The sequence below is a fragment of the Rhinolophus sinicus genome, chromosome 2 (assembly GCF_057876585.1).
Source record: "Rhinolophus sinicus isolate RSI-liver-muscle chromosome 2, RSI-T2T, whole genome shotgun sequence".
Classification (NCBI taxonomy): Eukaryota; Metazoa; Chordata; class Mammalia; order Chiroptera; family Rhinolophidae; genus Rhinolophus; species Rhinolophus sinicus.
Window position 1 is genome coordinate 32,207,267 of NC_142502.1, and position 27,699 is coordinate 32,234,965.

A 27,699-nucleotide genomic window follows, 5' to 3' on the forward strand; every position below is an offset into this window, starting at 1 on the left:
TCTTAATTTTGCTTCCACTTCTACCACTGTGGCCCAAGCTTCTTGGATTACTGTAGTCACCCTATTACCATTCTCCCTGTCCCTGCTCTTGCTTCCAATCAATTTATTCTGACTGCAGAAGCAAGAATAAGTTCCTTAAAAATTAGTGTATTATTTAACAGCACAGTTGCTTCCTACCTCACTCAGAGTAAAAGTCAAAATTTCTAAAATGATCTACAAAACCCTACATAATCTATTCTTGTTACTTGTGTGACCTCATCTTCATTCACTCAGTGTGCTCAAGTCATGCTGCCCTCCACATTGTTCATCAAACATGCCAGGACATTGGCTTTCTCCTTACTTGGAAGTGCTTTTTGCTCAGATATCCACACAGGTCACTCCCTCACGTCCTTCAGGTTTTATATAAATGCCTCCCCTGACCACACTGCCTCATACTGTAACCTCAACCTCACCTGGTTCTTCCTATCTCCTTCCTTCATTTTATTTTATTTTTCTTCCTATTAATCGATTCTAACATCCTACGTATATTTTTTAAAATCTTTGAGCATGGCACTGATTTCTGCCAATACACCTGGGATATGATATTTTTTTATGCTTACTACATTGGCCACAAGTAAAGGTAGTTTTAGGGGATTCAACTCAGCCATTTCTACTATAATAGCTCTTTCTCCACAGACTAAGGAACCATTTCTCTGTTTCCAAGAGACACTGTGTGTGTCTGTTTTGATTATAATTTGAGAAATGAGGAAATGAGCACTGATAGAGTCTATGGAACCAATGGACCCACTGTGAGATGGACTTGACCCAGAAGACTCTACTTATATTTACCAACTCTAAGAGGAATTGTACTATTTATGACAAGATAAATCTAAGTACTCTGTGCATGACTATTACATGGTTTATTATATATTCTGGCATTAATATACTGAAGCTGTTGTAAAAAATGAGCGCTAGATATATACCCCTTTAGTTGACTACCAAGGTACTTAAGCTGAAAGGCCTTAGCCCGTTTGGCTTCCCTATGCTGATGTGACTCACCTCTTAACATCTTCTTTTCATTTCCTGAGAACAGTGCAATGATTGAGTACATGAGACAATGTACCTGGGTGTCTGAGGACTCCAGGATATTCTTGCTCTGCGTAGTGCTTGCTATCTGTTTTCTACCCTTTATTAAAGCTAAGTAAACTTGGTGTTGGGTAACCCTATTGTGTCTTGTACATTTGATTGACAATCTGAAACGAAAACATATTCTAGTGGTCTTGTTCTTGCAAGAGTACAAAAGAAACATAAAAATAGTAGAAACAAAAAATATAATAATTGAAAAACAAAAAAACATGCCAGCAACAACAGAAGAGAAAGTTGATGAGATAGTAGATCTTAAATTATCACCCAGAATACAGCAAAGAAAGACAAGGAAATGGAAAGTGTAAAAGATATGTTAAAAGACATTGAGTTGAGGCATAATAGTTATCTAATTAGAATTAGAGCAGGAGAAATTGAGAATGGCACAAGGCTGAAATGAAGCAATATTCAAAGATGTTATCTAAGAACTAGAATTGATAAATGATACTAATTCTCAGATTTAGAAAATAACAGCGTATCTCAAGAAAGATTTTTTTAAACTAATTTTCCAACACAGGATTTATAGTGAAATTTGAGATAATTGACGTAAAGATAACGCTAATGCATCCAATGAGCAAACAGTAGACTTTACCAAAGCCAAAACAGAAACAGGAAGCCAGGGTGCTAGGTGGAAAAACTTTCAAGAACTGTGAACCAAATTGAATTATTAAAAAAAAGAAGAAGAAAAGACTTTTACGATAAATAAAAACAGAGAGGACTCAAAATTAGTTGAATTCTCAGTACAAGACTGTATAAAGGATGTACTCTAAAAAGGAAAATAAATCCAGAAATAAAATCTGCAAATCAAGAAGGAATGGTATTGTTAAAAGAGAATTCATGGAATGGGAGAAGATAATTGCTGCATATACATCCAGAAAAAGAATTGTATCTAGAATATATAAATAACTGCTACAAATCCTTAAGTAAAATGCAGACAACGGAATTTTAAGAAAGAATAAAGAACGTAAGCAGGCATTTCATAAACAAGGATATTCAAATGGATAATGAGTGTATGTAAATCTGCTCAAATCATAGCACTCTTCAGGGAAATGCAAATTAAAGCCATAATGACTTATACCATTACAAATTCACCAGATGGATGGGTGTGTTTTTTTGTTTTGTTTTCGCTTTTTGTGTTTTTTTTTTAAATGATAAGAACAAGTTTTGAAGAAAGTGTGGAGCAATCAGAACTTACACATATTGCTGGTGGGAGTTTAAATTAATACATCTATTTTGGAAAACTGCTGTATCTACTCACACTAAATGTATACCTACACCATGACCCAGAATCTCCACTCTTAAGAGTAAATCCAACAAAACCGAGTGCATTAGTCTACAATGAGACATGTATAAAGATGATTACAGCTACCTTATTTGTATTGGCCCAACTGGAAAAAATCCATGCCCATGAGCTGTATAGTAGATAAATAAATTGTGGAAAAAATATAGGAACAACATGAGTGCAATGATACATGCAATAACATGAATATATTTCAAAACCATAATTTTGAATGATGGAAGTTGGACACAAAAATAATACATGCTGTATGATTCCATTTGTATTAATTTTAAGAACACACAACACTGTTTTATGTTAATAGAAGGAAGTATACTGTTTGCATTTGAGTTGGGAATGACTGAGAGAGGGCACAACAAAGCTTTCTGGAGTGCTAAGATATATTCTGTAGCTTAATCTTAGTTCTGGTTATGTGGAGGTACACATAGATATAGTCATTGAGCTTCACATTTGAGAATTGCGCACTTCGCCAGTACCATACTTTTTGTTGCTCTGTAGTACAAGCTGAAATCAGGGAATGTGATTGATACCTTCAGCATGATTCTTTATTCTTAGGATTGCTCTGGTTATTCGGGGTTTTTTTTATGATTCCATACAAATCTGATGAGTTTTTGTTTTATTTCTTTGAAAAATGACATTGGGATTCTGATGGGGATTGCATTAAATCTTTATATTGCTTTGGGTAATATGGCCTTTTTAACTATGTTGATTCTTCCTTTTTCATTCCAATCTATGAACACAGAATGTCTTTCCATTTCTTTGTGTCTTCTTCAATTTCTTTTAAAAATGTCTTATAGTTTTCCACGTAGAGGTCCTTCACATCCTTTGTTAAGTTTATTCCTAGGTATTTTATTCTTTTTGTTTCAATTGAAAAAGGAATTTTTTAAAATTTCTTTTTCTGAAATTTTGTTGTTAGTATATAGGAATGCAATGGACTTTTATACATCAATTTTTGTGGCCAGCAGCTTTACTGTATTTGTTTATTGTTTCTAATAGCTTTTTGGTGGAGACTTTAAGGTTTTCTATATAAACCTTCTGAAAAAACTGACATCTGCAAAAAGTGGCAATTTGACTTCTTCGTTCCCAATTTGGATGCCTTTTATTTCTTTCTTTTGCCTGATTGCACGGGCTAGGACTTCCAATACTATGTCGAATATTAGTGGTGATAGAGGACAACCCTGTCTTGTTCCTGAACGTAGAGCAAAAGGCTTCAGTTTTCACCATTAATTATGATATTACTGGAGGGTTTGTCGTTTTTGGCCTTTATTATGTTAAGGTATTTTCCTTCTATACCCATGTTATTACGTGTTTTAATCATAAATGTATGTTGCATCTTGTCAAATGCTTTTTCTGTATTTATTGATATAATCATATGATTTTTATATTTTATGTTTTTAATGTGTGTATCATATTGATTGATTTGCATATGTTGAACCATCCTTGTGTCCCTGGGATGAACCCTCCCCCCTTGATTGTGATGTATAATCTTTTAATGCATTGCTGTATTCAATTTCCTAGAATTTTGTTTAGGATTTTTGCATCTGTATTCATCAGAGATATTGGTCTGTAATTTGTGTGTGTTGTTTTATCCTTACCAGGTTTTGGTATCAGAGTAATGTTGGTCTCATAATATGAGTTAGGAAGTATTGCCTCTTCTTCAATTTTTTGGAAGAGTTTGAGAGGGCAGGTGTTAGATCCTCTGAGTGTTTGGTAGAATTCACTAGTGAAGCTGTCTGGTCCCGGACTTTTGCTTTGGGGAAGGTTTTGGATGACGGGTTTAATTTCCTTACTGTTGATCAGTCTATTTAGATTTTCCAGTTCTCTGTGAGTCAGTCTAGGAAGGCTATGTGTTTCTAAGAACTTGTCCCTTTCTTCTAGGTTATTGAATTTGGTAGCATTCTCATAGTATTTTTGTATGATCCTTTGTATTTCTGTGACATCCGTGGTAACTTTCCCTCTCATTTCTGATTTTGTTTACTTGTGTCTTTTCTCTTTTTATCTTAGTGAGTCTAGCCAAGGGTTTGTCAATTTTATTAATCTTTTCAAAGAACCAACTCTTTGTTGCATTATTTTTTTCTGTTGTCTTTTTGTTTTCTATTTCATTTAGATCTGCCCTGATTTTTATTATTTCCTTTCTTCTGCTGACTTTGGGTTTCATTTGTTCTTCTTTTTCTAGTTCTTTAAGGTGTAACATGAGGTTGGTTATCTAGGATTTTTCTTCTTTCTTGATATAGGCCTGTAATGATATAAAATATCCCTCTTATTTCTGCTTTCTCTGCATCCCGATAATTTTGTAGGATGTATTTTTATTCTCATTTGTTTCTATGTATCTTTTGATCTCTCCTCTTTTTTCTTCTTTGACCCAGTCATTCTTTAAAAGCATCGTGTTTAATCTCTACATATTTGTGGTTTTTACTGCTTTCATTTTGCAGTTGATACCCAATTTCAAAGCCTTGTGATCAGAGAATATGCTTGGTATGATTTCAATCTTCTTAAATTTGCTGAGGCTGGTTTTATGTCCCAACATATGGTCTATCCTTGAGAATGTTCCATACACACTAGAAAAGAATGTATAATCTGGTGTTCTGGAATAAAAGGCGATGTAAGTGTCTATTATGTCCATTTGCTCTAATGTGTCACTTAAGACCAATATTTCCTTTCTGGTTTTCTGTTTAGATAATCTATCCATAGCTGTCAATGGAGTATATAGGTCCCCTACTACAATTGGGTTTTTGTCAGTTTTTCCCTTTAGTTCTGTTAGTAGTTGCTTTATATATTTTGGTACTGCCTGATTGGGTGCATATATACTGATAAGTATTATGTCTTTTGGATGTATTGTCACCTTTATCATGTAAAATGTTCATTGTTTTCTCGTGTTACCTTTTTTATCTTTAAATTTATCTTTTCAGATATAAGTATACCTATACCCACTTTTCTCTGGATACCATTTTCTTGGAGTTTCATTTTCCACCTTTTCACTTTGAGTCTGTATTCTTCCTTGCAGCTGAGATATGTCTCCTGAAAGCAGCATATGGTTGGATTTTGTATTTTCATCCAATCTGCTACTCAGTGCCTTTTCATTGCTGAGTTCAGTCCATTTACATTGAGGGTGATTATTGATGTATGAGGATTTCTTACAGCCATTTTATCTTTTGTTTTCTGGTAACTCTGTGTTCCATTATTTTCTTGCCCTTGTGTGTCTGTCTGTTATTTCAGTTTGGTGATATTTTATGATTTTATGATGTTTTTTCATCTGTTCCCTTTTTTTTAAAGTTATGTTTCTGGATGTTTTGTATATGGTTCTGGATTTTTTGTATATGGTTACCGTTAAGCTTGTACAAAAGAAAGTTTCATACATACAGTAGATTTTTTTTCTTATGAATGCAGCTTATCTCCATTCCCCTTTGTATATTCAGAACTTTAATCTCTCTGCTTCTATGTTTTTGTTGTCACAAATTATCCGGATTTATACTGTGAAATAATTTCTGAGTTGCAGCAGCTATTGTCTTCTTCTCTCTTTTTTAATGTTTTTACCTCCTTCAACCTTTTTGTTATATTTAAGTGTATAATACCCTATTCTGACTAAGGGCTGGAATTTCCTGCTTCTGTTTTTCTGTTAGTCATCTTCTCATAGTTTTTAATCCTTTTGTTTTTTTGTCTCAGGTGGAATAACTCCCTTCAGTATCTCCTGCAATGCAGGTCTTGTGGTGCAAAATTATCTCCATTTCTGTATATATGGAAAAGTCTATATTTCTCTTTCATATCTAAAGGATAACTTTGCTGGATACATTATGCGTTGTGCTTGGCTGGTAATTTCTCTCTTTCAATAGCATGAATATTTGATTCTACTCCTTCCAAGCTTGTAGAGTTTATGCTGGAAAATCCTATGATAACCTAATTGAATTTACTTTATAGGTTACCATCTTCTTTCCCCTGGCTGCCTTGAGAATTTTTTATTTGTCATTAATTTTTTGACAGTTTTAATATAATATGCCTTAGAGAAGGTCTTTTTTGATTGAGACAAATAGGTGTTCTCTTCGCTTCTTGGATTCATGTGTCAGGTTTGGGAAGTTCTCATTAACTATTGTTTGACTAGGCTGTCTTTTCCCTTCTCCATCTCTTCTTCTGGTATACCCATTATTCTTACATTGCTCTTTCTGGAGGAGTCAGATAGTTCACATAGAGTTTTTTCTTTCTTTTTTTAATGCTCTAGTCTCTCCTTTCATCTGTATCATTTCTATATTTCTATCTTGATATCACTATTTCTTTCCCCCATCTGGTCAGCTCTATTTCCTAAACTCACTAGTTCATTCTTCATCTCTTCTACTGAGTTCTTCAGCTCCAGAATTTGTATTTGTTAGGTTTTTTAAAGTTTCCATTTCTTTGGTAAAGTACTCATTTTGTTCATTAATTTTATTTCTGAGTTCATCAAACTGCTTATCTGAGTTTTCTTGCATCTTGTTGAGTTTTTTCAGAACTTCAGTCTTGAATTCTCTGTCATTTAATTCACATATATCCATGTCTCTTAGTTTATTTTTTAGAGTTTTTCATTTTCTTTCTGAACTGCCTCGTTACCTTGGTTGTTAATGGTATTTGATAGATTATTTCTCTGCCAAGGTATTTATGGGAAAGAGCCCGTTTGTTGTTGTTACTGTTGTTGTTGTTGTTGGTTTTAAGAGTGATACCCATTTAGCAGGTTTTGTTGTTGTTATTTTCCAGTAGGTGGCATGGAGTACCAGTGTTTTATTTTTGTCTTGCACTGCTCTGGCTTCTCTGATCTCTTCAGAGGTTTCCATGTGTGACTCTCTCAGATGTGTTTGTGTGTTGAACAAGGAATCCTTTGTTGAATTATAGCTTTTCAACTTGTTGTAACTTCAAGGGGAGAGATCGGGGGACCTGTCACAGCGCCATTCTTCTGACTGTTCACACTATTCTTGATAAGTGTTTTACAAAAAAAATATGATACTGTCATTCTCAATGCTTTAAATTATAGTGTACTAGATAATTATTAGTTTTACTGTTTGTTTTCATTTACTTATACATTTATAGCTGATGGTAAAAAACTTTTTTTAATGTTTAGACAACAATTTTAAAGGTCATGGAACAATTTTAATTAAGTTCACACTGACTGTTAAGATCACTTCTCACAGTTTTAACTTGTATAGTCATTTCATGGTCCCTTACTACTGTGTAAAGCAAGGATTGAGAGTCTAAAATATAGAAGTATATAGTTGAACTTTTTGGCAATAAATATATTACAGTTTTAAAAATAACTAATGGACAATGTTACAACTATATTAAACAGTAAATGTTACCAAAATTGAAAATGAATAATCAGTGACAATTTGCAAATGGTGTTAGGGAAAGAGAACATGTACCATTAGAGCAGTTAATGTGCAAGCTTCTCCTCATCACACCAGACTCCTGCATCCTAGTGGTGGTGCATATTCTCCATTATTCTGAAGTTATGGAGAGTCTTTACCCTTGATGTATTGTTATTTTCTAAATATTCCTCCAATCCATCTACTTCTTTACATCTCTTTCTCTCTTTCTTGCTTTTACTTAGACTCCTCTTTCTAACTGTCATGTTCTTTCATCCCACGTTGGTCAAGCTACTGAACTATAGAGTTCAAACATCTCCTCTGTGAATTCTGCAAGATTCATTCAAGCAGACACCATTCCCACCTTCTTTACCACTATAGCGTATATAGTACAATAACATATCTTCATTGTTGTGAACAATTCTTTGCATATATGTTCACTGAGTTTCTGGTATTCAGGCTGTGTCATTTGTGTATTTGTCAACAGTGATACATTGTAGGTACATATTATAATCCATGATTTTTAAATGAGTAAATTCCTAATGTTATATAAATTTAATTTACTATGCCACCTTTAACTTAGATTTGTATCTTAAACTTTCTCTAGTCACATGATGCCTAACATAATAGTTGAATGAATGTGTGACATGAAAGACTGTACACTGATGAATAGAAGCCAGACTTGACCAGCACTGCATCTTTCAAGACAACACGGCACGCTGGAGCCATTTATTTTTTTTCAGGGCTTGCAAAACAAGCCCAAGGTTTTGAGAAAAATTAAAAAATGCTAATATCATATTTAAAACTTCTTGTCCCGAGTATAAATTTTATATATATATATATATGGTGATGATTTGATAAGCACTGAGAGCACAGATTTTGGAGTCAGACTGTACTGAATTCAGATCCATCTTTGTCACTTACTGGTTGTGTGATCATAGGAGTGAGACTCTATTTCTTTACTTGTAAAATGGGCTGGGGAGGGGTATGCAGCAAATGACATCTGTCTCCAGAATTGTCAAGGAGATGAAGTATGATGACAGACGCAGATAAAACACCATCATGTGTCTGGCACTTGAAATGTACATTATAAACATTAGTCTCTGTCTTCCATTTCCCTTTCTGTTTTCAGACTGTAATCTTTTTTGAATTTCAAGCATCAGTGCCATATATCATATTATCAATATTTAAAATAAATCTTCTTTTAGAGCATTTGAATTATGTTAGTAGGAATCATCCTTTTCCTGATAGTTTTTAATTTATATTCAACTCTTGGATTATTTATTTGTAGACTGGACATGAAAACATAAAAACTCCAGGCAAACTTTCTTTTTTCTCTAAGTAATTATTAGCCATTGTTATTTTTTAATATGTGTGTGAGCCCTCACTGCCAAATTATGTGTATGCAGATTGAAACCTACTGTTCTTATTGCCTGATTTCAAACAATTGAGTAAAATAAATCATGGTTCAAAATCTGTGCCAGTTCTATCAGTTAAATTAATGAACAATTGTCTATAGCAGGACTCTGAAAATATTAATTTAACTTTTACGGTTAAATTTGGTAAAATTAAGTCCTCTCCCCCTTCCTATATATAACAAAGTTACAACCCTTCTTGTGACAAGTAAAGTAGCTGAGCACTCTTTACTACTCAATGTATTAAATTATATTGCTCATAAACCACACAAACTGTTGTAAATAACAGTGCATGTATTTTATGTTTATGTTACATATATTAAACTAATGCTTAGATTTCAATTTATATTGTTGTCTTATTTTATTTTATCATTTTATTTTATTTTATTGTTATTTTTCCTTGCTTAATTCAAAATACCTGCCAACAGTTTTGGCATGTGACTGAATTCTAAGCAACACTAGAAATAAAGAGAGGTGTTGATCATGGGAATGACCACTAGATGTTGCTAGTTGTCCAGTTTATAAATCTAAGCTTCTGTATTTCTCAAAAGCTTTCTTCTCCCTTTTCTTCACCAATGATTTTCAACCACCGTATCTAATCCAATGCTAATTTTCAGTAAAATTGGAGCTTATAAAAAGACAAAATTTTCAACATCCAAGTTTTATTTTTTTTAATGCTTTTAACTCTCCACTCGATCTCTTTACAATCTAAACGTAAGAGGTGTTTGTACTGTTCAAATCTGGAATACAGTTTCACTATCTTAAAAGTTATTCTTAATGTAATGTTTTAATGTATAGTCTGCCGCCTTTCATATCCATAATAATTTGGGTATTTTTCTGTAAGGACAGCAAATAATTCAACTATGTTGTAACTTGGTTCAACAAGGCACATTTATTCTAGAACTAGGCTAACTGAGTAACTGCCAAAGTTCTAATTATACACTGCTTCTGTTTCTTCCTTTGCTATATAACCTAGGAGTTGGCGAAGGGCTGGAACAGAACACTAGGATTTGGGGAAAGGATTTTTGGTTATGGCTGAAAGCTACAGAACTGGACAGGTGAAACTCAGGTAAGGCAGTTTTATGTATTGCTTCCGTTAGTCAGGCAGGTGTTTGTGTTTAATTCTTTTTCTGTTCAAGAGCATTGGAGGAAGCAAAAGTACTGAACCCCAGGAAAGGAATAGAAAGGCTTTATATTACCTCCAAGTCAATCAAAGGGCATGTTAGCAGGGTACTGCTGCCTAAAGACCACGTAGAGAGTCCAGGCCAATGTGGGAGGGCCAGAAAGGTGCCCAGTAACTGCTGCTGCAGAAACATTGGACGATGTTTCTAGAGGAAGTCACACTTTCATTGTTAGTTATGCATTGCAATTATGTATACCTATGATTGGATTTCTAATTCGTCACCTATCTGTGACATACAATGTAAAAATGTATCAAAGAATCTATAGAACCTGTAGAATTAGGTACTATCTGGAAAAAAATTAAATCAAACAATACTGTCCTGTAAGTTAGCAAAGTCGCTATGAAGATGCCTTTATCACCAGTACTAAAAATCCACTGTGATAGGTCCTTTAAAGGAAGATTTCTCATCAAGATTGTAGGAATGAGGTGTGGAGTCCACAAAGAAAGCTCAGCTATTTTGAAAAAGTCTGCTTCATAATATTCAAATCTAAAAATGAAGTTTAAATAAATGCAAACAATTTTCTCTGAGTCTCACTTTCCCTAATTTTCTAAGATGATCAGATATTATCTGTCATTGAACTAAGTGCATGAGTTCATGCAGTAGAATACATATTTTCAGAGATGTTGGTGAGTTTAATCTTTATTCTTTGGGACGGTAAAGGCATATTATTAGAACTTTAAATTTATAAAGGATTATCACATCAAATGTTTAGTTTTTTACTTATTTCTCCTTATGTAATATTAACTTTAATTGAATACCAATAAATCAAGTAAAATAATACTGGAAATATAGAATTAAAAAGCAAAAATGCTGAGCAAAATTTCTGCTAGAATCTGGCAATTTTTTAAGTAGAGCTGCTTTGCTAAAATCAAGGAGCACTTCGAATGTGAAGCATCATTGAGAACTTGTATTCCTTCTTAAAAGTGTGATAGTTTTCTAGTGGCAGTCTGCTCAAAAGCTAGCTTTTCCCATCCAAAAGACAGGATTTCTTCAATGGAGATGTTAGGTAAAAAAATGAATATTAAGGTGAGTGCATAGTGTTACAACTGTATAATCCTTACACTAGTCCCAGTTGATGGTCTAGCCTTGCATCAGAAGGTTTCCCTATAAAAATGTTTTGAATACCATTACCTCTGTCATGAACCCCCTTCCTACCTGGCTCACTAGGTGAAGTTCTATTTTTCAAGATTGAGGTATATGTCATCATTCAGGAAGCTTCCCTGTATCCTCAGAGCTGAGTCAATGACTTCCTTTTCCTCCATACACCTCTAGCTCTGTAGAGACTCCATATTGATTTGTTTATTTCTCCTATAGGAAAGAAAAATATTTTTGTCCTCTACTCTTTTCAATTTTTGAGTGGGACCCCTGTAACAAAATACAGATTAATGAAAATTTAAAAAAGCACACAAACGTATTGAAGTTTTATGTTATAAGAGAACTAAGGAAATGAGGACCCAAAGAATTGGTTAAATCTGAATGTTTTTATGCTAGGTTTGATGAAGAGTGGAAAGATATAATAGGACAAAAGGTATGATGTAAATGTAGTAAACTAGGGGAAACTTCTTAGCAAGGTTTTTGGTTTAGATTTCTCTCTGTGTCCCTTTGTCTTTGGGGATAAGTATGTTCCTTTCCTCTGGGTACAGGGAGGGTTGTATGACCTGCTTCAGGGGTAGGTCAGCAAGTCCTTCTTGCACATGCCATTTCTTAAATGCCAATATTCAAATCTGGAATACAGTTAGCTATAGATTTCACATAATATCAATTAAAATCTCAGCAGGATTTTTATACACATAGACAAATAGATTTTCAAATTTATATGGAATAGCAAGGAGAAGTTAAAGGAAGTGAAATAACTGAACAATTTCCTAAAAGAATAATATGTTTAGATGAATCACATTATTTCATTTTAATACTTAATACAAAATTACAGTTACTAAGACAGTGTGATATTGGTGAACAGCAGACAGATGGATGGAACCCAATAGAGACTCCAGAAATAGACCCACTAATTTCAAAATACATCCAAAAAAGCCAATGGATTACTTTTTACTAAGATGCAATTGACATATAGCATTATATTAGATTCAGGTGTACAACATGACTCAATATTTGTATATATTGTAAAAGGAACACCACAATAAGTTTAGTTAACAGCCATTAACACACATAATTACAATTCTTTTTCTTGTGATAAGAACTTTTAAGATTTTTTCTCTTAGCAACTTTCAAATATACAACAGTATTATTAACCACAGTCACCATCCTCTACATTACATCCCCAGGACTTACTCATTTTATAACTGGAAATTTGTACCTTTTGACCACCATAACCAATTTTGCCCACCACCCAGCCCCCACTTCTGGCAAACATCAATCTGTTCTTCCTATATATGAGTTTGGCTTTTTTTTTTTTGAGTCCATATGGGATCATACAGTAATTGTCTTTCTTTGTCTTAACTTATTTTATTTAGCATACTGCCCTCAAAATCCATTCATGTTTGTTGCAGATTTCAAGATTTTCTTCTTATCTTATGGCTGAATAATATCCCATTGTGTGTGTGTGTGTATGTGTGTGTGTGTGTGTGTGTGTGTGTATGTGTGTGTGTATCACATTTTCTTTATGTATTCATCCGTCAGTGGGCACATAGGTTGCTTCTATGTTTGGTTATGATAAGTAATGCTGCAATGAACATGGACGTGTATATATCTTTTCAAATTATTGTTTTTGTTTTTTTCAAATAAATACCCAGAAGTGGAATTGCCAGATCATATGGAAATTGTAGTTTTAATTTTTTGAAGAAACTTCATATTGTTTTTCATAGTGTAAAGTCAATTTATTTTTTACAAAATAGCAAAATTAATACAATGGTTGATAGCCTTTTAAAAAAAATGTGTTGGGAAACTTGGATACCCATATGTTAACAATATAACATATTGTTATATGTTATATTATATATAAATATGTATAAATATTATATATAATATATATAAATATTATATATAAAATATGTTATAACAATATAACATATTTGAGATGACACCTTATGTAAACATTAACTCAAATAGATCATAGATTTCAAAGTAAAACTGTAAAACTTTCAGAAGAAAATATAAGATTAAAATCTTTGTAACCTGGAGTTAGGCAACAAGTTCTTATACTTGCCTCCAAAAATCAAAATTCATGAAAGAAAATGATAATAAATTAGGTATCATCAAAATTTTAAATGTTCACTGTACAAAAGACAGAATTAAGAAAATAAAAAGAAAGGTAAGCTACAGACTAAGAAGAAATAAGGGCAACTCATGATTCTAAAAATGTGCTTGTTCCTGTAATACAAACTGAACTCTCTAAGCTCAACATTTAGAAAACAAACAAGTCAGTTGAAAATTGGCAAAGAGTTTGTGTAGATAGTTCTATCCAAAGAGGATATAAAGATGGCAGGTAAGCACACAAAAAGGTGTTCAAAATAATCTTCCATTAAGGAAACTAAAACCTATAATGAATACCATTGTATATGTCTTACGATGACTAAAACAATACTAACAACATCAAGTATTGGTGGAGATGCAAAGGAACTAGAACTCTCATACATTGTAGTGGGAACACCAAATTATGTTGTCATTGTTATGTGTTGAATTGTGTCCCCACACCACCCCAAATAAATGCTTTGAAATCCTAACACCTAGGATCTCCGAATATGGCCTTATTTGGAAATGAGATCTTTACACATGTAATTAGTTAACACAAAGTCATAGTGGAGTATGGTGGACACTTAATCCAACATGACTTGTGTCCTTATTAAAAGGGGAGCTTTGGACATAAATATGTCCAAAGAGAAAACAGCAGGTAAAAATGAGAAATGATGTGATGCAACTATAAGCCAAGAAACACAAAAGATTGCCAGCAAACCACCAGAAGCTAAGAAAAAGGCATGAAACACATTCTTCCTCATAGCCTGAGAAGGAACTGACCCTGTTGTCACCTTGATCTTGGACCTCTAGCCTTTGAAACTGTGACACAATTTATGTTGTTTAAATCACCCAGTTTGTGGTATAGGCATATCTCATTTTATTGCCTTTTACTTTATTATATTTCACAAATATTGAGTTTTTTACAAATTGAAGGTTTGTGGTAACCCTGTATAGAGCAAGTCTGTTGGCACCATTTTTCCAACAGCATTTGCTCCCTTTATGTCTCTGTGTCAGCTCCTGGTGAAGAAGCTATGAAAATTGTTGAAATGACAACAAGAATGTAGAATATACATAAACTTAATTGATGAAGCAGCAGCAGGGTTTGAGAGGATTGACTCCATTTTTGAAAAAATTTCTACTGTGGGTAAAATGCTATCAAATAGCATCACATGCTACAGAGAAATTGTTTGTGAAAGGAAGAGTCTGTCGATGTTGCAAACTTTATTGTTGTATTATTTTTTAAAATTGCCACAATTTCTAATTTAAAGTCACCCCAACCTTCAGCAACCACCATCCTGATCAGTCAGCAGCCATCAACATTGAGGCAAGACCCTCCACAAGCAAAAAGACTACAACTTACTGGATACTCAGATGATGGTTAGCATTTTTATAGCAATAAATTATTTTTAAATTAAAGTATCTAAATTTCTATACATAATGCTACTGTATGTTTGATAGACTACAGTATAGTGTGAATATAACTTTTATATGCACTGGACACCAAAAAATTTATGATTCACTTTATTGTGATGCTCGCTTTATTGCAGTGGTCTGGAACAAAACCCACAGCCTCCAAGGTAGGCCTATACTTTCTTACGGCAGCCCTAGCAGACTAAAACAGCCACTCTGAAATGTTTTAATAAAATTACACACACACCCCACTCCTGGGCATTTACCGTAGTGAAATGAAAACTTATATTCATACCCATACCTAAGTGTTTATATTGGTTATATCTATAATTGTCCATACCTATGAAGAACTCAAATATTCTTCAGTGGGAGAATGGATAAACAAACTGTGATACATCAATCCAGTGGAATACTACTCCGCAATAAATAAATAAATACAAATAAATAAAACACAAGCAAAACAGGGGAAAAAAGGAAACCTAGAACAATAAGAAAACCTCTTGAAAGAACTATTGAACACACAACTTGGTGAATCATAAAGGCTGAGTGAAAGAAGCCAGTATCAAAATATCACATTGTGTGATACTGTCTATATAACGTTCTGAGAAAGATAAAACTATAGTGATGGATCCCTTGTTTGCCAGAGATAGAGATAGCTGGAAGTGGTCATTACAAAGGAATGGCATGAAGGAGTTTGGGAGATGATGAAACATTTGTTTCCTGATTTATGGCAGAGTTTATATAAATGCTTGCATGTCTTAAAATTCATAGAACTGTGTACCAAAAGGAAAATAAGTCAATTTTACTATATTTTACCTAAAAAATAAAGCAAAATAAAGTAGTCTGAGCTAGTCTGTATGATTTACAATAGCATTTTAAAAGAATATTGAGTCCTCTTGGATTAAAATAAAAATAGGATAGTGGTATGGACTTAGTTTAAAATTAAAAGAGGGTGTAATCACCAGAAAGTGTTGGTTGAAAATTCATACAATCTGTGCTGGTAGGATTCATAGATTAAATTATTTTTAAAAGTATATTTTTCAGTTTTTAGTATAAAATTTGTTTAAAAGTTTATTTTTTCTCTTGGTTAAATTATTTAAAAGTATGCCTTTTTAATTTTTTTTAAATGTAGTGATATCAATCTTTTGTGTCAAAATGAAAGAACATAATTTAATTGATTAAAAATGTGGTAAAAAAAAGAGTAAAGTATTTAGAAAATAACATGACTCTGCATAAAACTGAGATAGAAGAGACTTAAAATGAAGGATGACCATTCAGATTCATAAACTGAAAAATGAACATGTTTGATTACATACAATGAAATCCATGGTAAAAGTCAACATATCAAAGGTCAAAAAGTAAAAAGAAAATTAAAAATTATTTGCCACATAGAAAATTATGTTGGAATAGAAAAATGAAAAGTGATATTACAGCTTCATTAGAAAATAAAAGGTTTCAAAAATGGTCAAATCACAGAAGATACGATGAAATTTGTCAATCAACATATGAAAATTATTCAACCTTTCTGGTAGGGAAATGCAAACTATAAATAAACAATCAATGGGGTGACATTGTTTCAGCTGTCAGATATGCCAAATTGGCAAATAGTACAAACAGTAAATTCATAGAAAATGAAATGCAAATTTTAAGTACACATATGAAAACATATCCAAAAATACCAAAGGAAAAATGCAAATTTAAGAAACCCAACAAAATACCACTAAGTCATCTACCAGGTGGATTAAAGTGAAAAGAAAAGAAATAACTAGCTTTTGAAAAAATTATAGTTATATTACTCTTATGTATTTTGCTATAGACTATGAATTACTGCAATATTGTTGGAAATTATTCTAGTGATATGTAGGTAATATTAAGAAACAGACATAACCTCTTTTACCTAGCAATTCTGAAGTGGAATTCATTCTAAAGCTGCTGTAGAGAAAGCTATATGAAAAAGAATATTGCACCACTGTTTGTGGTGCCAAAAAATGGAAATAGCATTATTAAATGTTCATCAATATCAGCACAAATTGTAAAAATATTTTTAAAGATGCATTTTATGGCCTATTTACCTACAATACATGCATATACACACATGCATTTTTTTTCATTTGAGATGTATATCATTAATATCTTTATGGATTACCTAAAATTGAACCTAATCATCTCGCAAACATACTACTAACATTCAGACCATAGAAGCATATATCCTCAGTAACTGGTTTCTAATGTATTCCATTTTGGTCAAAAAACTCTACATGACTTTCAATCCTTTTCAATTAATGAGATATGTTTTGGTTCAGCATATAGGTTATCTTGATCTATGTTCCATGCACACTTGAAAATATATACATTGCTGATTGATTATTTTTTAGTTTTCATCATACATTGAGGTTTTAAGGGATAAAAATGTCTATATGTAGGAATAAGTTTGCAGTGTTTCAAAAGGGCCTCTGGAACACCTCAAAGGATTTGAAATTGCATGGGAAGCATTGTAAAATAAGTGATGAAAACTTCTATGGTATACTGTATAGATAAACAATGATTGTAAATTAAAAGAATAGTGGTAGTTGGAGCTCTGAGAAACCCAAGACAGCTAGCCGCTGAATTCTTTCCTGCTCCCTGGCTCCTCATTTTTCATTTATTTCATCCGTTCACACATCACAGTGCATTTAATCTGGACTTAGATGAAAAACGTCATGAGCTGACATTATGGAAAGAAGACAACTTTCACTATGGCCAAGGTTTGATAGAGTCACTTCAAGAAAATGCCAAGTTGGTCACCATTTTCCTTTCACAGAGAGCTCCCAGAAGACAAATTTTAAAGATCATTGACTGCCATCTGGAGATTTTGTTTATTGTAAAGGACATCAAATAAAAGACACTCTCAGACCTCATTGGAAGAGGTCTGATCAAGCACCTAACTGCAAATGACATCTACACCTGTCTATGGCCATCAAAGACTCTTCCAGGGTGAGAAGCTGCTGACATCAGAGGTAGGCAGCTATCCCAAGACATTGACAAGGTCTGTATAACTATGTATTGCTATTGAACTGATAATCCATTTTTTAATTGTCTTTACCTGTCTGCTAATGATATTAGTCATAAGGATAGCTGTATTTGTTCTTTGGTTTTTTTCTATTTAGACTTCTCATCTATAGGACCGTAGGACATTTCATGAAATTCCTGTTTTTTATTTATATCTTCTTCCTTATGTCACTAGTTACCTTGGCTGCTCCTCAACAGCTAGTATAGCAATCAACTGCCAAGCAGGAACACACAAGGCATGGGGTCATGCCTATGACTACCGAAGCCAGGCTGAGGGGTTAGGCCTAGGAATAGCCCAGGACTGAGAGTGGCCAGAATCCAGGTAGACGAGATGAACACAAGAATAAATAAGTCAATAAAGAGTCCAAATACAGAATACACACAAGTACTGGAGTGAGTGGTTGGTTAAAATGAGTTAACATCAAGAACCACAAGAAAGACACTAGATTGAAAAGTAAAGAATTGTATTGGAGGTTGATTGGAAAGGCTGTCAGAAACACGAATCCTTGGAAGAACTGTGAGGATAGAACAAGACAGTTAATTCAAAACCTCTTCCTCAATTTAGGCAAAGAGTTTCCACAAGTAACATATTGAGCATCATCTACATAAATATCCAGTCTGAGGTAAATGTTTTCCTCAACCAAGCCTTATCATGTATTTCCTATTTGAGGAGTAAAGAAATATAGAACATGAATAATTTGGAACTGCATTAAATTAGGTAGATTCATATCCAATTACCTGTACTCAGAGTGTGCCCTTGATGTAGAAAATTATATGACTATGATTAACCCTAAGTTCTCCTAATCTTGTGCATTTCCTAGAGCCAACAAATCAATATAATGATTTGGGGTATAAACTGGATAAATTATATAGGCTGAGCCATAGTCGCTATTCCAACTCCTGTTCTGAATAAAGAGTTGACAATTCCAGACACCTATCTTCTGCTACATTATAGACCTTAACTTCTATGTGATGTTCTGTCTTTCCTAGCTGCAACTAAATCTGAGTTTTTGAAGGATTTGCCATTTGAGGTAGAGTTAGTATCTCGAGAGGAATAGACATCTGACTTCTGTTATTCAATTGTGAAATGCTGTGTATCCTACCCACAAACTATGGATGCAGTCAACAGATTTTATCAGGTAAAAGAATGAGACAATATTTTTATGAGTGGGATGAATGAAGACACTGAAGGTCTTCTTTTGGATTTATGATTTAAAAATAGACTAAACTTCACATTTGCCTGCATAAAACTATGAGTATAGTTCTCTCCCTGTCTGAAATTGTTTTTATTGGTATGCGGAAATGATACTAAATGTATTCATAATTCATTAATAGCAAATTAGTATAATTTCATTTATAAAAAGTTTTTTTCCTACTGAATGGGAGAATATTTTTGCAAACAGTGCCTCCAATAAGGGGCTAATATCCAAAATATACAAGGAATTCATGAAACTCAACAACAAAAAAACAAACAACCAAATTGAAAAATGGGCAGAGGACCTGAAGAGACATTTCTCCAAAGAGGACATACAAATGGCAAATAGACATATGAAAAAATGCTCAACATCACTAATCATCAGAGAAATGCAAATAAAAACCACAATGAGATATCACCTCACCCCAGTCAGAATGGCTACCATCAACAAGACAAATAGTAACAAGCTTTGGAGAGGCTGTGGAGAAAAAGGAACCCTCATACACTGTTGGTGGGAATGCAGACTGGTGCAGCCGCTATGGAAGGCAGTGTGGAGGTTCCTCAAAAAATTACGAATAGAATTACCATATGACCCAGTAATCCCGCTCCTGGGCATCTACCCAAAAAATCTGAAAACATTTATACATAAAGACACGTGTGCTCCAATGTTCATTTCAGCTTTGTTTACGGTGGCCAAGACATGGAAACAACCAAAATGTCCTTCGATAGATGAATGGATAAAGAAGTTGTGGTATATAAACACAATGGAATACTATTCGGCGGTAAGAAAAGATGAAATAGGAACATTTGTGACAACATGGATGGACCAGGAGAGTATGATGCTAAGCGAAGTAAGTCAGACAGAAAAAGCAGAGAACCATATGATTTCACTGATATGTGGTATATAAACCAAAAACAGCAAAAGAACAAGGCAAATAAATGAGAAACAAAACTCATAGCCACAGACAATAGTTCAGTGGTTACCAGAGGGTAAGGGGGGTGGGAGGTGGGAGATGAGGGTAAGGGGGATCAAATATATGGTGATGGAAGGAGAACTGACTCTGGGTGGTGAACACACAATGGGATTTATAGATGATATAATACAGAATTGTACACCCAAAATCTATGTAATTTTACTAACAATTGTCACCCCAATAAATTAAAAAAAAAAGTTTTTTTCAGTACAATTAATGTAATAATTACCAAATTATGTTTGTCTGTGAAAATAAATGAGCATAAATATTTTTGTAAAGCAAATAAGTTTAATGACATCTTAGAATTGTTAATATTTACTTTGAACATAAATCTATTTCTAGACCACTAGCCAAATGAATATTTCACAATATTCCACTTCAGGAATTTATGAGCTGGGTGATTAAATGTATTTTAATTTTATTTTGAAATCTCCTATTCACATGGATAAAAGCATGGTCTACCCAGTGACCTGATTCGTGTAATACTTTTTAAGTGATTTCTTAAAAGAGATGATCGTTTTTTTTTTCTTTTACAAATAAAAATGTAGTGAGATAAACTATGTGAAATTTATGTGCTAACATAAATCCAGGTAAATATAGGAAATTTCATCTAATAGTGAGAATGACTACAGTGGGGTCTGCTAAGTATCAGTCAGCCTTACGTAGGTATTGGGAAAGTAAACTTTCGACCAAAGTCCAGGATCCTGGTCCAAGCGCTGTTGCTCTTTTTGGCCTTTTCTCTTCCTGGTTCTAGTCAATCTCAACTCCCATTGTTTGCTTCTGTGCTCTGCCCATTACCTTCTGATCCCAATGTGTTACTTTTTAGTACAAATGTCAGCTGCTGAGATTTAAATGATCTAAGTTCTGTCATTAAACAGGACATTTTGTCTTAAAACAGGCTTCAACAAACTTTTTTGAGGGCTCCTGTAGACCAAGTACTGTGCCAAGTGCTTTGGAAGCATCACCTCATTTAAGCTTTTCAAAAATCTTACTCGTTTTATAGAATTGAATGGTTTTCGATCTACTCATTTTGGTTTTTGAGTATCACAGTCAGAACAGAAATAGTGAGATTATTGTAAATAATAAATCCATTAATCTAATGAAATTGGATTAGATCAGGAAAGTATGCGAATTTTAGTGTTCAAAATTCTTTAACCATATTCTTTATCTCTGAGTTCCATATGTGAGAGGGAATATTTCTGTCCCCATGACTCTTATGCCATAAACAGAGAACATATTTATAATGAATTTTTATTGATGTATAGCAAACATGCAAAGAAGTAAAGTACACAGATCGTAAATATTGAACTCAATGGGTTATCAAAAAATACATGTCCCATGTTACCAACTCCCAGGGCAAGGAACAGAATCTAACCATCACTCCAGAGATAACTTTCCTCCTTTTATTTGCGACTTTTTCCCTTTGACCCAAAAGTAACTACTATTCTAACACCATCGATTACTTTTGCTTGTTTTTAAGCTTTGTGTGAATAGAATAATTCGATAACTCTCTTAGCTTCTTCCATTCAAATTTTAATTGTTGGAGTCATCCATGCTGTTGTGTGCAGCAACAGCTTGGTCTTTTTCATATGTATATAATGACAGATTAATATATCACAGTTTAATTAACCATTCTATTGTAAAAGGACTAATATGTTGTTTCTAATTCTTGACTATCACAAATAACACTATTATGAACATTGTCATATTGCCTTTCAAATTTCTGATGAAGAGATTCTCTGGGTCAAGAGGATACCTACACTGAAATTTAGTAGATAGGATCAAATAGTTTGTATTTTTAAACAAATTAGCATTTATATCAGCAGTGTGGATAAGTTCCTTTGCTCTATATCCATTCTTATACTTAATATGGTCGTATTTCATGCTTTTACCCATTCTTTTGAGTAGTAGTAGCTAAATGTAGAAGTAATTTGAGAACCTTAGATTACTAAATGAGGTTGTAAACTTTTCCATATTTTATACATTATGTGGATGTTTCCTTTTGTAAATTTTTAATTGAAATATCTATATTTTATTTATTGATTTGTAGGAACCTATGTTTATATCTATTTAGTATAAACTCTTTTTTGTTTATATATATTGAATGTATCTTTTCTTAGTTTACATTTGTCAGCTCACTTTTTTAATGTCTTCTTAATGTAGAAAATTCTAATGTAGACCAATTTTTAATTTTTTTCCTTTATTATGTACTCTTTTTCTCTGGTTTAAGAAAAAAGAATTCTACTGAAAATTGTGAAGTTTCAATTGCTTAATATTATGTTGTATGTGTAGACTCATTTTTTTCTCATCCTTTCATTTGTCTTACATGGGTACTACAATGTCTTAATTACTTAGGTTCATAATAAGACCCCCTGCTTGGTATTGTAACTACTCCAAATGTGTTTCTCACATTCAAAACCATCTTGGCTATGCTTGGCCCTTTGTATTTCTTTACAAATTTGATAATAAGTTTGTTAATATTCCCCAGCAAAACAAAACAAAATGTTGGGTATTGGATTGGGATTACATTAATCTATTGCTTTGGGGAGAAAATGTATACATTTGCTATGCTGAGTTTTACCCCATTTATTAGGTTGAACCATAAGAAGCAGTTAATATTCAAAAGATCTACAGAAACAGCTTCTTCATGTGATTAAACCTAATATTTATATCTTTCTTTAATATTTTTCAATGATGTTTTATGGTTTCCTGAGTAAACTTCTTTAACATCTTTCATTGGAATTGTTACTACATGGTTGATTGTTTTATATTATTGTTAATGCTATTGGTTTTTCAATTTTATTTTCCATCTATTTTTTACTGGAATATATAAACATAAGAGATTTTTTTTTTATAACTGCCTAGGTATTTTGTTATATTCACTTATTAATTCTAATAGGTTATCTGACGTTTCTCTTTCATATTATATGTATAATTTACTGCATAAATACTGAGAGTTGTGTTTATTCCTTTCAAATTATGTAATTTATTAATTTTCTTGTCTATTGTATTGCATGTTGAATAAAAATGGTGAAATCAGATGTATGATTTTCATAGGATTTACCTTTCTAGTCTTAGCTTGCTACAACATTTTTAAATGAATGAATTTTAAATGTCATCAGCTAATTCTTGCATTGATTTAAAAAATGTTTTTCTCTAAATTTGTGTTAATGTTAAAATGTATATATCATCTAGCTGCTGCAATAATGACTGTTCTAAAATAAGCATCTTTATATGTTTCTTCTTAAAATTTGTGTTGTTACCCAAATACTATTCTGAATTATTATTGTATTATTATAATTTTGAATTAAGATTCAAACCCATTAGTTTGTGAAAATCAGGCCTTTCATTATTGGCATGGAACTCTCCCTTGCCCATAACACCATACCCTACAATTACCTAACATGTCATGCTGCCTGGAATCCACTTACCCTCATTCTTTAAATGACTAACTCCTCTTTCCATTCTTTTAAAGGCTAATTTCCTTTGCACTACCTGCATAATTCCCCTGTCCAACGTACGTCAATACCAAGAACTGCCTTGTCATCACTTTTTGTGTTAAAAAGGAATCCCCTCCATTACTTTTTATACTGTGTAATCATACAATAATTTATATTTTTTATAAAGGGTTAAAAATCAATAGTGTTTTTGTTATGCTAAGCATTACAGCTGGCCAACCCCCTCGGTAAGATGCCCAACTATAATAATTGTAATACTAGGAAGATGGACATGCTAGAGGTTGGCATCTCCATTTAGGTTCTGAACCTAATGCACGGAAAAAGAGTAGTTTCACTAAAAAAGATAGAAATATTATACATAGATAATGACAACTGGAGGAGTCACTGTAAATTGCACAGTCCCCTCATATTTGGACACACTGAAGATGTGCTTATATAATCCTACTTTACATAATTCTGCTAGTATAAATTCGAAAACTCAAGTAGTTCTTTTGGAGTGTAGCATACTTATTCACATGTCAGTTTGTATTTCACCATCAGAAGCCTGGGAGGACTTAAGTGTAGCTATAAGTTCAGAAGCAAAAGGGGTGGTGAGGGTAGGTTCTGAGTAGAATCAGCATTGTCTTGCATGGCAACTGCCTCACGAGAGACCATTACCATTTCCTCAGACAATGCAGGGGTAATGTCCTCAGATGGAGGTGGAAAGGCCAAATTCACAATGGGCAAAGTTACTGCGGTGGGGAGGGAGGCCACGGTCACTGGCTACTTCTGCTGAGGTTTGGATCTTCCAACTGCACACTGGAGTAAGTAACCATAAATCAATATCACAATCAGTATGACAACTGTGAATCATTTTAAATTATTCTTCAGCAGTTACTTTGAAAGTTCCATTTATTTCCTTGTGACCCTATATAATGGCCTACACATGTTTGCAGTGTTGTACTTTTAGTTTTAATTTTTGTGATGTCTTCACTTTACTGAAAAAAAATCTTGCTTTACTTTTGACCTGTTATTATCTCCATTTTTAAAGGAATTTCTAAGAATATGTGAACGAATTGAGAAGCATAACCCACTCCATAGTAAAAAGACTCATCAAAATGTTAGCATTCCAAAGATTATCTAAAATGTAGTATAATTTCAATAAAAACGTCATTGAGTTTTTTTTGGTTTTTTTAGAAGTCTACATTTTCTAGCCTATTTTATATTCTTTATGGGAAAAATACAAGCCAAAATTATAATAATAATAATAATAAAAACCTAAAAAAAAAGGAGGGGTGTTCTAGCATATATTCAAACATATTTTAAAGCCTTATTTCTTAAAGTAATGTGATATTATGAAACAACAGACCAAGCAATAGAATAGAAGATAAATCCAGGAAAAAAAGCCAAATATGTATGAACATTTCATGAAATATTTATTCAGTGTAAGAATAAGCTCTAGCTGGTAATTGCTTTTGTTTGAATCTGGCTAATGATTGGAAACTTGACCTCCTCTAATGGACTTCATTTCATTCCATTGAGGTTTTAAATACCAATCATTTCCAGTCCTTTGAGAAGTAATTCACTTCTGAAAGATTTCTTTCAAGTAAGTAGGGATTTTAGAAATAAGAAAACCTCTCTCTCTTTCTCTCTCTCTCTCTCTAACTCACTCACACACACACACACACACACACACACACACACACACACACACACATTTCTATATAGGCAACACACTAAGGAATATATACGAGAATGTTGACACCTGATTAAACATTTTTAAAGTTCTTAAAAGTGTGTATTTATCTAGCCTTATAATTATGCTCTTTTTGTTGTTTTTTTAAATTAAAGTTTATTGGGGTGACAATTGTTAGTAAAGTTACATAGATTTCAGGTGTACAAAATCTGTATTACATCATCTATAAATCCCCTTGTGTGTTCACCACCCAGAGTCAGTTCTCCTTCCATCACCATATATTTGATCCCCTTTACCCTCATCTACCACCCCCCTTACCCCTTACCCTCTGGTAACCACTAAACTATTGTCTGTGTCTATGAGTTTTTGTTTCTCATTTGTTTTTCTTGTTTTTTGTTGTTGTTGTTTTTGGTTTATATACCACATATCAGTGAAATCATATGGTTCTCTGCTTTTTCTGTCTGACTTATTTAGCTTAGCATTATAATCTCAAGATCCATTCATGTTGTCACAAATGGTCCTATTTCATCTTTTCTTACCGCTGAATAGTATTCCATTGTGTATATATACCACAACTTCTTTATCCATTCATCTATCGAAGGACATTTTGGTTGTTTCCATGTCTTGAGATATCATATCACCTCACCCCATTTAAAATGGCTATCATCAACAAGACAAATAGTAACAAGTGTTGGAGGGGCTGTGGAGAAAAAGGAACCCTCATAACACTATTAGTGGGAATGCAGACTGGTGCAGCCGCTATGGAAGGCAGTGTGGAAGTTCCTCAAAAAATTATGAATAGAATTACCATATGACCCAGCAATCCCTCTCCTGGGTATCTACCCAAAAAATTTGAAAACATTTATCCATAAAGACACGTGTCTTTATTGGAACATGTTCATTGCAGTTTTATTTATGGTGGCTAAGACATATAATAATTTAATAAGAAATTTATCTTAAGTCATGTGAACAAAATCCCAGATTGGCAACCTTATATTGCAAAAAAGTCACCCTAGTTTCATTGATAACACCTTTCCATTTCCACACCATTATAATTAGGAAAAGGAATACAAAGTTTTAATTAGCTAGATAGAAAAATATAATATGACTCCTCAATTTTCCAATGAAAGTCCTGCCATAATCTTGATCTCTAACCTTGTCACCATTACTCTCCAACTTTCTTGGACCTCTGTAATAGTTGATTGTATATCTGCTTCTTTAGTTGGAACAACCAATAACTCAGATTTATACTCCCGTCTCTGGAAAGAGAGTCCTTGTAATGTCTGTGAGACTACAGGGTAGAGAATGAAAAATATATTGATCCCTGGATATATCTTAAGAGAATGAGGATTTATAAAGTCCAAGCGAAACACACAGCCAGGTACTCTGAAAAATGTGCACACAAAACGGAATGAAATTTTAATGGGCGTTGCCTCTACAGTATGGCTGCATAATCATTCAGGAAAGAATGACTCTCTTTTTCATTCCAATACAATGTAAACTAATGAAGATATCAGGTGTTTAAATATTTGTTATGTTTCTCTCTTCTTCTTTTCCACCTCCTCTTTCTCCCATGGCTCCTATTCTCCTCAACATTTTTCTGTATCAAATATTTATGGAATCACCCCTGTGTTCAGGATTTTGTATCCAGCACTGACCAACAGAACTTTTTTTTTTTTTGGGGGGGGGGATAAATATTATGTGTGTGCACATTCTGGTATAGTAACACCAGCCACATATAAGTATTGAGCATGTAAAATGGGGCACCTGTGACTAAAAACTGAATTTTTAATTTTATTTCATTTGAATTAATATAAATTTAAATGGGCCAAGTAACCAGTGACTACCGTACTAGAGAGAACTGCAGTAGACTGTGGGCTTACACAAAGGCAGAACACAATTGTCAACCTCTAAAGACTTAGACCTAGTTCATTCAATAATCAGCCACTATTAGTTGAATTTGTCTTATGTGCTAAATTCCACTCTAAACACTGAGAAAACATCCAGAAACAAAACAGTAAGACCATATGCATTACCTAGATGAGGCTGTAAAAGATAAGTGTGCTTGCTACATCTGAAATTCTCTGATTAGGTGATAAAGGAGAGAAAGTCTATGTTGGAACACTTTTCTCTGTAAAGATTTTTCGCCTCTTAAAAATAGTGTCAACACTCAAAAATTAGAGTGGAGTTTTGTTTCGAACAAAAATCATCATAAATCTAAAGTTATTTTAGTTCTGGCCAGCTAAAGCAATTTAAGAGGTTAGTTGTTAATTTTGGTGTTAATTTTGAAAAGACTGGGGAGAAGACCATGGTGACACATATTAATAGCAACTAAGGTCTAGAACTTACTCAATAATTAGTTCCATTAAATGTTGGCTTCATTCTTGATTAGCAGAGGATTTTTTTAA

General features: G+C 33.3%; 1 protein-coding gene across 1 annotated transcript in view; it reads left to right on the top strand.

The window, feature by feature from the left end:
- THEMIS (thymocyte selection associated) overlaps positions 1–10,248 on the top strand; it is a 176,570-nt gene extending 166,322 nt beyond the window's left edge. The window contains exon 6 of the mRNA XM_074333551.2: positions 10,132–10,248. Within this exon, the coding sequence (XP_074189652.2) occupies positions 10,132–10,217 (86 nt within the window). The 3' untranslated portion in view covers positions 10,218–10,248. The remainder of the gene's footprint in view (positions 1–10,131) is intronic.
- Positions 10,249–27,699: the final 17,451 nt, after the last annotated feature.